This window comes from Falco rusticolus, chromosome 8 (assembly GCF_015220075.1).
Source record: "Falco rusticolus isolate bFalRus1 chromosome 8, bFalRus1.pri, whole genome shotgun sequence".
In the NCBI taxonomy this organism is placed as follows: domain Eukaryota; kingdom Metazoa; phylum Chordata; class Aves; order Falconiformes; family Falconidae; genus Falco; species Falco rusticolus.
In genome coordinates, this window is record NC_051194.1 from 58,061,860 (window position 1) to 58,077,287 (window position 15,428).

General features: G+C 43.7%; 1 protein-coding gene across 1 annotated transcript in view; it reads left to right on the plus strand.

The window, feature by feature from the left end:
- Positions 1-15,428, plus strand: part of TRPM8 (transient receptor potential cation channel subfamily M member 8) — a 49,227-nt gene that overhangs the window by 27,104 nt on the left and 6,695 nt on the right. The window contains exons 15-23 of the mRNA XM_037398527.1: positions 995-1,140; positions 1,879-1,991; positions 2,468-2,684; positions 6,284-6,375; positions 7,336-7,477; positions 8,863-9,034; positions 9,267-9,444; positions 12,091-12,281; positions 14,602-14,701. Of these exons, the coding sequence (XP_037254424.1) occupies positions 995-1,140; positions 1,879-1,991; positions 2,468-2,684; positions 6,284-6,375; positions 7,336-7,477; positions 8,863-9,034; positions 9,267-9,444; positions 12,091-12,281; positions 14,602-14,701 (1,351 nt within the window). The remainder of the gene's footprint in view (positions 1-994; positions 1,141-1,878; positions 1,992-2,467; positions 2,685-6,283; positions 6,376-7,335; positions 7,478-8,862; positions 9,035-9,266; positions 9,445-12,090; positions 12,282-14,601; positions 14,702-15,428) is intronic.

Genomic DNA, 15,428 nt, shown 5'->3' on the forward strand with positions numbered 1-15,428 from the left:
CTATTTCAGTAGCCACTCAGGAACGGTGCAAGGCCACACTGAAAGTATCTTGCTTGTTACCAGAAAGTATCTCCTATTTGGCAAGGTGAAAACTGCTTAAATAGGCTTTCTTAAAAGTATCTACATCCCTCAGGCTTGATTTTTTTTTTTTTTTTTTTTTTTTTTTTTAGCAAGACACCGAGAGGTGAACGGGTCCCATAGAAGTCTGTCTATTAAGATCTCTCTGCATATTGCAGTGTATGCAGTAACACCAGCCAAAGGTATTGCTGTATGTCTGCATCCTCCCAGTTATGGTAACAGCCGTTTGTGAAATGACTGGGAAAATGCACTGTTGGAGAGAAGAGTTTCTAGTGAAGGCTGGTGTGTTTTATAAGAGGTTGGATCACTCTTCGGGGCAGTTGTGCTGTGTCACAGATACATCAACAGAACTGCTTTTGAGTGGGAGACATCCAAAGCTGGAAAGAGAAGTAATTTTTCACTCTATGTGCATTATTAATGGCAAAAATCTATAGAATAAGATGCTCATGGCTTTTCTAAAACAAGTATGTTTGCAATGCATTTCCCAGTGAAAAAGCATCAAATTCTGATATTGTTGTTCAGCCCTGCTGTTGATGTGGGCCTACTGAGGCGGCTGCCTGTAAGTCACTAGATCAGTGATAAATGAATGAAAAGAAGATGAAACAAGCAGGTATAGTGAGTCAGTAGGAGAAGTTCATATTTTTTTTAGTGCAGAACTCGATACTATCTGTGTGTGAGCTGATTTAGTATCACAGTTTTCCATCCAGACATGAATTCTGTATGAAAGCCTAATAGATGCAAATGGGATTGTAAAGCAATGCACATGTTGTTTTATCGTGCTGAAAATGTTCTTGTGTCTGAATGCTTTAATATTATAAATATATGCTTTGGAAGTCACTGAAGACAATTGCACCTGAGCTGGTGGGGGATTGAGTCTGAAGTTGGAGCTCAGTGTGGGGCTGCCTCTTTCCTCCAGAGCTGTTCACAGAGTGCTACAGCAATGACGAAGATCTAGCTGAGCAGCTGCTGACTTATTCCTGTGAAGCCTGGGGAGGGAGCAATTGCCTGGAACTAGCAGTGGAAGCTAAAGACCAGCAGTTCATTGCACAGCCAGGGGTGCAGGTAATGTCAGTGAAAAGGAGGTGCATAGATTATTGTAACTCTTGTCATCTGGATCACTTTAAAAAGTGAAAGTTCTTGCTATGAAACTGCTACATCCATGTAAACAGGCTGCGAAAGGCCGATGCTCAGGAATTGTCCTCAGGGAATTGAGAACCTCTGGGAGAGGTTTCCCAGCCCTGTGAATGCTGAGCCTTGCACGGTGACGGCATAGCCGTGTCCTGCAGCATGTTCACAGAACCAATGTCTGCAGTGCTGTGAAATGCATCCCAGAGAGCACTGACTGGGGCTGGTGGGGGACACGGGGTGTGTGGCTCCTCTCCTTGAAAAAGGAGGTAGCTGATTTGCCCACAAATGCTAAGCCAGGAAGGGTAGACTTGATTTAGAGCTGTAAACCATAATGAGCTGGATGAATAAGACTGCCTGAGGTGACTTCTGTGTATGCACAGTGTGGATGTACTGCCCAGCATAAAGTGCCTTATAAATCAGGTCAAGCCCTGCTCAGCCGCGTTTTGAACTCCTAGTCATGTAGACTGGAGGATGGCTGGATTAAGGAACCAGTACCCTGTTACTGATGCAGAAAGCTTTCTGTATTGTTGAAATGGGAATCCCAGTTATTTTGATTGAAATCTCAAAGTTTTGGGTTGGTATTTTTTTAGCAAAACAAATGTCCTGGAATAGCATTCCTACGTTATTTTGTTACTGTTAGAACAAACGAGGATATATTCTTCTTCCCTACAGAATTTCCTTTCCAAGCAGTGGTATGGAGAGATTTCAAGAGATACTAAGAACTGGAAAATTATACTGTGCCTGTTCTTTTTCCCTTTAATAGGGTGCGGTTTCATCTCATTCAGGTAATCAACTGGCTTTTATTAGCAGAAGCAAAGCAAGTCAATTAATTATAGAATCATAGGGCAATTCAGGCCAGAAGAGACCTCTGGAGACTATCTGATCCTACCTCCCTGCTCAAGGCAGGGCCAGCTAGAGCAGGTTGCCCAGGACTGTGCCCAGTTAGGGTTTTGAATATCTCCAAGGATGGAGACGCCACAGCCACCCTGGGAATCCTATTCCAGTGTTCAGTCACTGTCAAATAAAGGTATTCAGTGTCCGAATGAGCTTTTAACAGATCATGTCCTCACTCTGATCCGGAGTTAATATATGCCAGTTTACTTGCATGCCTGAAGTCAGTGGTTGCAGAACGGCATTACTTTTGCAGTGATGGCCTGGGCTAGACTTTGCATCTTTCAGATTTTCATTTTGATGAAGAGCACAAATGTTTCCAGGCATAAAAGCTATGCTTTGAGACCTTTTCCCTCTTTTAATTCCTCAGGAAAAAGCCTGTGGAGAAGAGTAAGAAACTCTTCTTGTATTATGTGTCTTTCTTCACCTCCCCCTTTGTGGTCTTCTCCTGGAATGTCATCTTCTACATCGCTTTCCTGTTGCTCTTCGCCTACGTGTTGCTTATGGATTTCCAGAAGGAGCCTACTGTCCTGGAGATGATCCTTTATGTGCTGGTCTTCGTTCTGCTTTGTGATGAAGTGAGACAAGTAGGCAGCGATGCAAACAAAGTGTTTAGTGCTAGATTTAAAAGGCTTGTGCTTCCCCCCCACCCACCCCACCCCCCCGCCCCGCCTAGTAGCGTAAGGCAGTGCAGGCTGCTTCTAAGTTACAGGGGATCCACTTCTTGGGAGATGTGCTCAGGCAACTTAAGGCACAGTTAATTATTTTATTCCCTGCCATGTTGAAATGCTGCTTGTGCCTCAATAGCTGCAGTGCTCATGCACCAAGAGGAATGTGTATTATCTTTGAGGCTGTGTGGATAGGCTGATGCCAGTGGAGATATTTCTGAGGAATGCTTGGCTTGGGCTGTCAAAGCACCTGAGAATACACGAGATTTAACATATTTGTCTGGGTGCATACCTCTAGATTAAGTGATTCCTGCCTCTCTTCTCCCTATCTCCCCCCTCCCCCTTTATCTGACTGATGAGCAACATACCTTTATGTATTTCTGCTTATTTTTTAATCAGAAATACAGTTCTTGGTAGTTTCACATAGTCCCGAGGACCAGCTTTGGCCTGCCTGCGCTGCTGGTACGGTGTGGGAACAGTGTGTGGGACTGCCTTTATAGCCAGCCACATAGCTGATATTCTTCTCACTTTTTATGTAAGGGGACTTATGAGATATAGCGGTTTTCAGGCAAGCTGGTCTCTCCCAGTCAGCGTTCAGGACAGGGGGAAGATACTGGGGGGAAATCGGAGAGAAATGAGTGTGTGATTTCAGCACAGTGCTGCTTTCTGATTATCCTGTAAGAAATTAGTCTCCACATGAGTGTTTGTGGGTGATCTGCTGGATCAGACCACCCTGCAATAACACTTCTTACATGAGCTCAAATGACATTGCTTAGTGTTGATGTTACTGTGCTTAACTTGCTGTGTGGTCTTTTTCCTTTTTAATAGTCAAGGTGGTACCCTGTTTAAGGCAACTTTACTTGTTAAAGGAAATTGGGGGAAAAGTAAAAGACACTTTTGCAATGAAACACTAATGGAGTGTTTGTTTCTGCTGATTTAGGTTCTGGTGTCTCTGGACCTGTCCTTGCACTTCCCGTGTATACCCAGCAAAAGTCCTGGGGAAAGCCTTAGGGATAGAAACCTTTTTTCCTACCATTGTCACTATTCCTCACTACTCTGAGCAGGTAGAACAGCTTCAGATCCCAGTAATGCCATTGACAGCTGGTGGCCAGACTGTACCAATTTGATTGTGGGAGTTGGAGATAGCTAAAACAGAGACTTTATTGAAGATTTAAAGTTAACTTAAGCCAGCGTCCTGGCTGCAAACCTGTTTTACTAAGGAGCAGTACACAGAGCAGTGTCCCAGTCCTCTAAGCTTCTCAGGATCTCCCTGGCTTCTTTGGTGGTAGATTCTATTTGCATTGGTCTAACTCTGCAGTCAAAATAAGATCTTTCTCTTTAATATTTTTTTTTTAAAAGACACACCTCAGGTTTTGTTTTCACATCCAAGGAGAAGTAAAAGTACGGCTGCCTGGGGTCTCACTGTTGCTGCTGCAGTCATGTCACTGGTTGTGCGGTGAAATCAGCCCTCTAGTTAGAGCACTGTGTCTGTGGGGGTGGCAGCTGCTAAATGTTGTTCCAAATTCAAAGCAGATTGTTTCACCCTTCAGGAGAACTACACCGTATCTGAACTGTAAGCCACTGGCTCAGCTCTCTTTTAGTTTTGATGGTCCTAGATATTTTTAACTAGCCAGAGCTGCTTTCTTATATCTTGTTTAGAGCTGTCATGGCAATAGTGAAATTGGAGATGCCTTTTTCCTGCTATCTTCTTAGCCACGTGGATGTAGCCTCCAGCCAGGTGAGTGGGTAGACTTCTGGGCTGTGCAGGAAAGCCCCGTTTCCTCAAATGGAGAAGGAACGTGGACAGAACCTCTGTGCATCTTCACTCTTAGCGTGGGAACTGCTTGATATTTGAAGGACTGAACTGCACTGAGGTCTTGGTTGTTCTCACTTGTTTACACACATCTGCCTCTGTTTTCTCTCTGTTTCTGCTTTAGACCAGAACTCGTTTCTTTTCATCCATGCACAATTGTGCCCTTAATAGAAGAGGCATCAGACTTAAACCTTCTGCATTTAATAGAGCTGTAGTGCAGCAATATGGTCATTGTTTTGTGAAGGGCATTTGGGCCGTATGTGTCTGGCCATTCACATAAAACACCACGTCACTGTCTTGTGTAGTAAGATGACTTACCTTTGGTTTAGGGAGTTACTAGACAGAGACAACCCCATGTCCTGGGTGTCAGACGTGCTGTCCCTACTCAGTGTTGAATCTTTGGTACCTTAAGGAGTAAGATAGGTGTGGGGGAAGGTGTCCCAAGATGCTGAAATAATTTCTGGTAATATCTCGAGGCTGACACCCTAGTAGGTGTCATAACTGTCCGTCTTTAGCAATGCATCCCATCACATGAAGAATATGCAACAACTGTGCAACTGGAATAGCAAGGTGGGGCTCTCCTTATAGCTTCTTCTGGGTTTAGAAGAAAATTCCCCTTGATCTGTTTCCTGTAAAAGTGCTGAGCAGAATTGTCTGCTTTGGATATGTCAGTTATAGAGAGATTCACTGATCAGTACTCTACTAAGCCTTGATTATTTCCATGAAAACTAAAAAGAATTATCATCAGGGACTCAAGTCTGTTTTTTCATGCCTGGCAGAGGTTTCTCCTGGTTAAGCTACTTGTCCTAATGAGTCACCTCTGAGTCGGATCCAGAAGTTGGCTCTTGCACGAACATTGGATCCAGGGTGCAGTAGTGCTGGTCAGCCTGGGAATAGGCAGAAATTCTCACTAGACTTGCAATTCAGAAATAGAGAGCCAGGTAATTAAAGGAATAAATTAAATATGCATCTTTGATCAAAAGCGCTTGCGTGTAGCCAGGGACAGATAACTGAATGAGGTCTGTGAAGAAAGAGAAGCCAGCATACTTAACTGCACCACGACGGCGACCCTCCCGCCTGCCCGCAGTGTTTGATCTGCTCGTAGTGGGTCACACCAAGATTCCTTTGACCCATTTGGCAGGTGTTCTGCTGGAGCGTTCCATGATCTACCCCGAGGTCCTCTGGCAGCTTGTGTATTACACGTGTGAGAACGAAGTACGTCAGTCTTGACTGCTGTCAGAACTGTTCCTTCCTCTCCCCACGCACAAGCACCCGTGTCCTTGGGTTATGCCCTTCGAGCACAGTAACTCACGCTGCGGTGCCGTGTTTGCCGCCCATGTGCTTAACTGGTCCCAGTGCAATAGTGTTAGCTTAGGGCATCTGGACTGCCAGAGAAAATGTGTTAAGGAGCTCCAAACACAGAAAGTCTTGATCCATAGAAGACCCTGTTAGAAGTTAACAGCAAAACTGTGTTGCCAGTAATTGAAAACTCTTTTGGGGGAAATTAAAAGCGATCTGGATTCTGGTGTACCTATTAGGTGCGACAAAAAATTAATAGGACAAGGGAACAATCCTTAGTATTGCAATGGGCGGTATGTTTACCCATGAGGGCATTCAGTGGGGAGAGATAAGGGGAAGATGGGTGAGCTCCCCATGGCTGGCCAGTGCTGTGTGGTGATTACTTTCTGCTCTTTTTCCTTCCCAGTGGTACATGAACGGCAGTAAGTATTTCTCAGATCTGTGGAATGTTATGGATACACTAGCAATCTTCTACTTCATAGCAGGGATTGTGTTCAGGTGAGTAATACCTTCTCCTGTGGCTTGCTTTCTGGGTTTTGACAGCAACCTGTAATGAGATTGTAGGAAATGTGTTCATGAAACCCCCTCTTCTTTAAGAAGGCCCCAAATACTGGCAAGTCTTGACTCTAAATCTGTAAAAGCAAATAAAGAAATAAACTAACTAGGGAATATCCACATGCAATATTTTCTGTTTTGTGTTTATTGGAAGTTGAGTCTATCCCTGGAATCAAAGGCGTCTTTCCTAATTCAGAGTTTTCTGGGCCAGTAGGACAGCTCTTTTTAATGGTTAGAAAAAGACATTTGAAATAGCCTTAGGTTTCATGACAATGCCTTCAAGACTGGCTATACAGAGCATATCAGGCAAAGCTGCAGGGTAGGATAGTTAATATCTCAGAGGCAGAATTCTTTGGGATTTTCCTTGGCTCCCTTTTATTGACTATTTAGTATGGCAACGTGGACGCTGAGTTTTCGTGTGTTTTATTGAAGGGGACTGCCCTTTTACCTACAATAGTCTAACAGACTCATTAGCTCACGTAAGCTGTTTTACATGAATGGGTGATTTAACAAGCATGACAAAGAAACAACGGAAACTCATTTTACAGTGTAATTTTTCCGTCAGCTGTAGCTTAGTTCTGGTGGTCATTGCACTGTGATGTTTTTGGAGGGCTGTGCTAAAGGTACAAGATTTCTTTGCTGTTAATAGTTCTAGAGGGGGAGAGGGAGACAGTGATGATGCAGCTAAGATAGGAAGGGTGTAAACAAGGTGTGCGCTCCCCATTTCTGCCACCAGTCATCAGGTGGGAGTGGGTGGGAGAGGGCATGGGGCCCTGGCTAGCTATGCTGTTTTCCAGTTACTCACTTTTCCACTCCTCGTTTCAGTGTTTCATTGTACTTTTACCAGACTTCTGCATGCTTTACCCAGTGCTTGAATTCATTTTCTTTTACTGTCTCCATCAGGCTTCACTCATCTGATGAAAGCTCTTGGTATTCTGGGAGAGTCATTTTCTGTTTGGACTACATAGTGTTTACTCTGAGGCTGATCCATATTTTCACAGTTAGCAGGAATCTAGGACCCAAAATTATTATGCTGCAGAGGATGGTAAGGTTTGGCAGCTATTCAAGAGAGTGTAAATAAATGATGTGACACCTTTTTCTCCTCAAGAGTGAAAATCACCACTGTTCTGATGATGGCAGCAAGTTCTCACCTTCTCTTAAATCTGCTAAACAGGATTAATTAAGATTTAAATAGGGTCTTCTTAAGAGCAGGGCCTTTTTCTCTCCCTCTGCACAGGGAGAGAATAAAGATCAGGCTGAAGAACAGAAGAGGAAATTTCTTTCCTGGTAGCTTTTGTCTTCCATGTCTCAAATGTTTCAGTGGTGTATTCCATCACTCGTGTCGTTCATGTGAGCATTCACCAAAGATGACAATAAATGGCGTAGGAGGAGGATTTCTGTTTTCCATTGCATCCATCACACAAGTAACTGGAGAAGCGGGTGGCCAGGAGCCTCTCGGGGAGTGGCTGGGCTAATCCTGCCCTTTGTGCCTGGCGGGGGTGTTTGCTGGCAGGCTGGGGAAGGTCACAGGAAGAGAATGGGGTTCCATGTAGATTAATGTGTGTTACTGTAGGTGTGGGAATGAAGAGCGCTGGAGAGCGGGGGTATGTCCGCTCGTATTTGTATGTGTCACCTGGAGCCAATCTTGTATGTGGAGGTTAAAGACCAGCTGTGTGGTGACAATGGGAGTAACAGCGTGGTCTGCAGCTTACCGAGAAAGCCTTTATTTTGCCACGTACCACTGCTGCAAAGCTGAAGTCTAGAGATTACCTGGTCCTACAGTGCCTTACGATACATAAGCAACAACACAGGCTTGTCTCCTGTCCATCTTTCTCTTGTTTGGCCTTCAAAAAGGGTGAATTTTTTTTAGTAAGTCTAACCATGAAGGTGCTTGGGGCTAGTGGAAGGGCAGATCTTGGTGGAGGTGGGTCTGCAACAAAAGGGGAAGCTCCACTGGGATATTACCAGTCTTCAGTTATCTGTGTACTGTCAAGAGCTGGAAGTTCATGAAACTCAGCCAGAGTGTCTGGACTATAAATACTGGTTTGAAGCCATCCAGAGTGGCATTTTCAGAAGTGGTGGCTGCTTTCACCTGACACTTGGCTGCGGGGTCTGTAGCTATAGTTGTGCATAAATAGTCATTGTATGTGGACCTGGCTTTTGTGGGTGAGGCCTGTTTGATGCCAGGGGCATATCCTATATTCTGAAATGTGCCTTGGTTTTTATGGCTGTGTGCATGTTTTTGAAGGTGTCTGAGTGGGAATGGTAATTATTTGCACGTGTGTGTCGGTGATTAAATTTATGGAGCGGTGATCTGAAAACTTGCATTAAAATGGTACCCTGACATCAAAATGGGGAGAAAGAGCCACGTGTGGCTTGCAACAGGCATGCAATGAGACACTGATGCATTTGCTTGTGGTCCTTTCTCAGATGATAGATGTCTTCTTCTTCCTCTTCCTCTTTGCTGTGTGGATGGTGGCCTTTGGTGTAGCTAGACAAGGCATCCTGAGGAAGAATGAGCACCGCTGGGAGTGGATATTTCGATCTGTTATCTACGAGCCATACTTGGCTATGTTTGGCCAGTACCCCGATGATGTTGATGGTAGGTATCTTCTGGGGGAACCTCTCCCAGATGGGTGGAAGGTTCTGTCCTTTCAGTGGTTGTCCAGTCCTATGCTGACCCCTTTCCTCTCAGCAGCAAGGAGGCAAGGTTTCATGTCTGATGGGGAGGGAGGTGGCTACATGTATTGTCCTTAGTGGCAGCACCTGGGGCTGGACCCAACAGTAAGAGGACGAGAGGGCTCACTCTTTGCTCTCCACTCTCACTCTCTGAGGTACCACCTACAACTTTGACCGCTGCACCTTTTCTGGGAATGAGTCCAAGCCCTTGTGTGTGGAGCTGGATGCCAACAACCAGCCCCGCTTCCCAGAGTGGATCACCATTCCCCTTGTCTGCATTTACATGCTCTCGACTAACATCCTCCTTGTGAACCTGCTCGTGGCCATGTTTGGGTACGTAATAAAGGAGCGATCGCTTCCTTGGGATCTCTGTACCAGTATGCCTCTGAGAAAGGTAATGAAGTCCTGGAAAACAGCAGGAAGCTGGGTCTTGGACTCTGCCTGTGTCTTTGCAGAGGAATTGCTGGGAGTGGTCTGGAGCGGGTTCCCTGTTTGAAACAGAGCTCTCAAGTTAAGGGTATGGTGTGGGAAGATGAACAAAGGCAATGTTACTCAGCTTTTCTCACAACAGTCTGATCAAAATCCCCATGTCCTGGGGATGGTTTGCTGCCTGTCCTTTTACTGCTTCTCTACTTCATCCTTTGCACAGTGGACTTAGTACAAGTCCCTCTGGTTCCCAGTGGGGGTGACAGCTGGGCCAGTGCTTTACCAAGTATGAACTGGTCAGAACTGACCTGTTAGACTGAATAAACAAGGAGTTATTGCACTTGGTTTATTGACTCTATGGAGAACTTGTTTTATTGACTCTATGGTTTTATTAGCCATAACTGCTGTGTGATGATCTGTTATTGCTCTGGTGGACCTGCTATTTATTGTTTTGACCTACGTGACAGGCAATGGGCCACATCTCCTTGGGACACACAAAAGGACTTTGTCTTGAAAAATGCTATCGCCTCTGGATCAGACACCTGAAATGTGGTGCTAGTAATGGCTGACTGCATCATACAGCCAGCACTGCTTTGCCGAATAAAAATGGTGGTTGTTGCGCACATTGTCTAATACATATTGACTGCATTGGGACCAGCAAGAGGAGAAGAAAGTTTCCTCAGCTTCTTCCAGAAATCTTTGCTGTTTACACTTCAAGCTCTGACACGGAGTTGTTAGTAACGGCAAGTCCTTCATATCAGGCTGGGAGTGCATTGCTCTCCTGTCTCACTTCTGACTTGTGGATGCAGTTGGGTCGGTGCTGTGTCTCTGTTTTCCTTCCCAACCTGGCTTCTTTTCTGCTTTACACTCCCTTGCAGCATAACAAACATACATACAACCCCTGGGCATCATTCTTGAGGTCCACTATGTTTATTTTTGTGTGTTTTGATGATACCTTGGCAGTGACAGGCTTGGCAGGAATTTGCTTTGGCAACAGGAGTATTTACAGGAACTGCTAAGGACTCTTGGTTTGCCTCAGGAGGATCTCCCTTCTGAATGACGGTGCCAATATTTCCTGGCCTGAGATGAGCTGTATTAGTATAATGAGTTAAGAACGCCTCAGCTTTGGGATCTGCTCTCCCCTGTGCTCTGAACCTTTCCTCCCATGCTGAGCTGGACTCCAAAGACAGAAATGTGATTTTTGGCAAGGCAGCTAGGACTGGTGCGGTAGATATATGGATTGTATTGTTTTCCTAACCTCCACAGGACCTGGGGACAGCAGACAATGCTTGTACCCCCCAGAAGAGGTGAAAGCAATTCATACTGATGAAGGAAAGCATAGCAGTAAGCCAGCTCTACCATAGAAGCCTTTGGTATTTGTTAGAACACTTACTTCAACAGCACCTAATGATAAACGCTCTAGTGCATACAGTTATGCCAGTAAAAACCTAGGTTTTGCCAGTCCAGTTTATTTAGTGGAAGGACCAGCATGAGTTCTTTAACAACACTCTGAGTTTTTCATAGCTCATTTTAACAATAGACTGAACAGCTTAAGCAGGAGTGCTGGATTGTGCTGAAGTCGGGAAGCCCAGTGGGCAAATGGCAATCCCAGATGGTTTTTTCATGATGCAGTTGGAAATGTGTGAAATCTGCGATCGCTTCTCTTGTGCTTAGTGTGTACAAAGTATTTGTCAATCTTCAATGATGCTGATGGCTATCAGACACTAGTCCCATCAGTGTCTACGTTGTAATTACAATGATATGTTAAACAACAGACAACCCAGCTTTCTCTTTGCATCCAGAATCCATTAATTGAAAAGGGTGAATATCGTATTTAGATACTTCTGAAATTCAGGATTGTATTTATCTTCTGAAACAAAAGATAATTTCCACCAGGTGAAGGTTTTAGCTTGTCTCATATAAGGGTCCGTTAGGATCTCACCACAGACATTTTGGAAGCATCCATCTGCTGTTTATTGTCAGCAGTGAAAGGTCAGGCAGTCTGTGAGCTGTTTCCTCTTGTGATTGTTGCTTTGCTGGGTTTGTACAGTGCTTACTACAGTAGGTTTGATCCATGCCTGGAGCATTCTTAATGCCTCTACTAAAAATCTCAGGAGCTTTTCACTTTTTTAAAATGCTCTATTTCTAGGGTTCGTTGTTTTTTGTTTTTGGTTTTTTTTTTGCTTAGAAAGGAGTTAGCTGATGAATTAACGAGACACAGTATCTCGCGAAGAAGTATCTGGTTCTCATGTGTCTGGGCTGGAAGAAAATTGCCTGGAGCTAAGGTGGTGAAAATATGTGGAGTATTTTTTCCAGTGTATTTGTAACTTCAGGGTGTTTTTTTCTATTGTCTTAGTTCCTTCCATTTTCAAATTTCTCTCTCAAAAGGAGTACAAACTCAATAACCTCCTAATTGGTAAAAATTACCAGCTCCAGGATGACTTCATAAAAACATGCCCTGGAATAATAAAGAGAAACACTGTGTTATTTGGTTCTGATGGAGGTTTTGGTGAAAAACTAATGCGGTATGTATTTTCTTTCTCCACCTGTTAGTTACACTGTTGGATCTGTACAAGAGAACAATGACCAGGTGTGGAAGTTCCAGCGTTACTTCTTGGTCCAAGAATACTGCAGTCGTTTGACTATTCCCTTCCCTTTCGTCATCTTTGCTTACATATTCATGGTGATGAGGAAATGTTTCAAATGCTGCTGTAAGAAGGAAAGCAAAGAGCCATCTATTTGTTGTGAGTTGGATTATTCCTTACTACCTACACATCAGCTCTGTGGCAGGTGCATTGCAACCCTTCCCTGGCATACTGTGCTTAAAGCAGGAGCTCGTGTTTTGGTGGGAAATCTTCGAGGGTGATGTAGACCTTGCAGGAGGTGGCTGTTGTACTGGAAATGAGGAGCAGCTTATTCATGTTCTCTATCGAATGCAAATCCACTACATTGCTGGAAATCTTTTCAGTAAGACTCAGATCAAAGCCCCTGGCTGCTTCTCAGCCATAATCTTTCATCAGTACTCAAGGTGTGCTCTCTGGGATTTGGAGAATTACACTTCTAACTCCTTATGCTAAAACTTCAGCTGAGCATTGTTGTGATCCCCGGTCCCCAGTAGCGTTGGTTTTGGTCTGGTTAGAGAGCTTTTGTTTTGTACCGTGAGACCTGCTCTACTTCAGTACCATGCAGAATTATCCAGTGCTTTCTTGTCCAAGCCATTTCAAGGTAGAATTACCTCACGTACGTAAATCAATTAAAACATCAATGAAGTCTTCAAATTAATCCTGTCAGTTTAGGGCTACCTATGCTGCTTCCTAGCTTTTGAAAGGGTTGGGGTGGTTTTTTTTATTAAGCACTGAATAAATGTATTCAGAGCCTGCAGCAGCTGAAAGTTATCTTCATGGTCTGCATGGAAAATGTAAACCATCCCGTTTGTCGTTAACATCTGGTAGTGTATCCCTCCTGTGCTGTTACCCAGTGGCAGAGATCCCTGATCTTGCATGCTCTGAATGTTTAGGTAATTAGTACAAGAGGTGGACTTAGCCTCTGCTTGCCACTCTTCCTTCTGGAGTTGCATTTCTTTTTGTCCTTCTGTTACAATCTCCCAGCTAATACAGCTAGTAGCTGCTAGGGAAGCCTAGTACAGGAAAATTGTCTTTAAAGGCTCTTCTGCCTGTTAGTGACTGACAGAGAATAATAGGATGTCTCCTGGCCCTCTGGGTATGGGCAAACTGCCTCAAAAATGCAGAATCAGCTCAGTCAGTTTTCTAGCTGTTTCCCCTTTATTTACTCTGTCAGAGGGCACAGATATGAATTGTTTTAACAAGATTTCCCTCTCCCCTCCCAACAAATGGTGTGTTTTCTCTCTTTTTTTTTTTCCTAAATGCCATTCAGAAGCAGATGAGAGAGGATATGTTGAGTTAATTGACAGACTTACTCCCATCCATCAGCAACCTGACTGCTGCCCTGCAGCACAAGCTGGATTTGTCGTTAGTTTAGGAGAAAGATGCCTGCTTTGGGGTATGAGATTCCTTAGCACTGACTAAATTGTTTTGCCTGCCCCATTCAAAAAACAAAACCTGTTTGGTTTCCTTGCTGGGGATGTTGCTCAACAGCATATATTTCTGCCCAAGTGATGCACAGTTAATGTTGCAGTTCTAAAAGCAAATGGAAGAATTCATTAGAGCCAGAATATGATAGTGGCTGAGCTGGTGACAGGAACCGAGAACTGCACGGAGAAAGCACACTAATGTATTGACTGCTGCAAAATCCTGGCTTTTCCCTCTTAGGGAAATGGTTGGGACTTGGGTGCTTAAATGCTTGTTGGTATCTGGGAGAATAACAGGCTGTGTGAGGGCAGAGGAGCACCGGATGGAAGAAATGGAACTTCAGTCATTTGCCAGCTGTGGGCTGCTCTTGGCACCATTAACTTTTGTTTATTAACACCAGTTTGGTTTGTGCTGTCCTGTTGGAACAGGATAAAATGCAGAAGTAGCATCCTGGAGGACTTTGATGCCTCAAAGTGATTTGCTTTGTGTCACTTTAATTTACACCATCAACAGGAGATGTTTTTTAGAGAAGTCAATGCTTCATAATTTAGAAATGCTCTAGTTCAATGATAAGTCATAACATGGTCCTTAAAATGTTACTCTTAATGATCCAATATGGGATAGTGTAGAAACAAATGGAAGGCTCAAACCCAGGTAGGAGCTTTCTGGTATGTTCTATGCCTGTTGATGTGGCTGCCATTCCACAAAGCACTTGTGTTAACCGAAACTCAAAAAAAATCCAGAAAGACTTTTGGAGCTTCTTAAGGTTTTTGTTCATATTTTCTTTTTTTTAACTAACTCTGGATGCCAGGAGCATGCAGTAGAATGTGTTAATGTCATGTTTGTCAGAGCTGTGTCACAGTTGGGAAGTGGGGCTGCAAATGCTCTGGATGCAGAGAAAGGGAATCATTAGCCACTTAATGCAAGCACTAACCCAGGCTCTTTACATTTTAGCATCGGAAAGACAAATTAACTGAATCTAGTGCTGTTGTTTTTCTTCACATACGTTTCCCAGGCTCAAAAAATGAGGACAATGAAATTCTGGCATGGGAAGCTGTCATGAAGGAAAATTACCTTGTCAAAATCAATACCAAAGCAAATGATTCATCAGAAGAGTACGTCTGCCCTTCTTTGTCTTCGCTCTCTTGACTTTTCTGTTGAATATTTTTAGTGGAAGCAAGTTTTCAGCCGCTCTAAATGTTTACATACTAACGAGTAGATAAATAAGTCCAGCATAAATATGCCTGTTTATTTTTAAGTAAAATGATAGGGTTTTTTTGTCTGCTGCTGCAGACCGTCTGCAGAATTAGTTGATTAGGTTGGTAAAATGCTAATGGAAACATTGCAAAGGTTATAATGGTATATTATGCACACAGTAGCTGGGCAGATGTATTAAACACTTGTTCCAAATGCTGTCACAGTAATTTTCAAATGATTTCACCTTTCTGTACTGGAGTCTTTCTATTTTTCCATCAGAGGAGAAAATGTTGTCTTCCTATAGTGTTTTGAGATCTCATCGAAGAAAGCAGTGCTGTAACTGACTACTTTTGTAACATTAGAAATTTAGATTGGATATTAGGAAAAACTTCTTCACCAGAAGGTTTGTCAAGCATTGGAACAGGCTGCCCAGGGAGGTGGTGGAGTCCCCATCCCTGGAGTTATTTAGAAGATTTGTATATGTGACACTTAAGGACATGGTTTAGCAGTGGGTTTGGCGGTGCTGGGTTAATGGTTGGAGTCAGCGATCTTAAAGATCTTTTCCAACCTAAATGATTCTATGATTATGCAGTTAGCAGAGAATATTTAGTGTTAGACCTGGAATATCAAGCATTCCCACAGCAT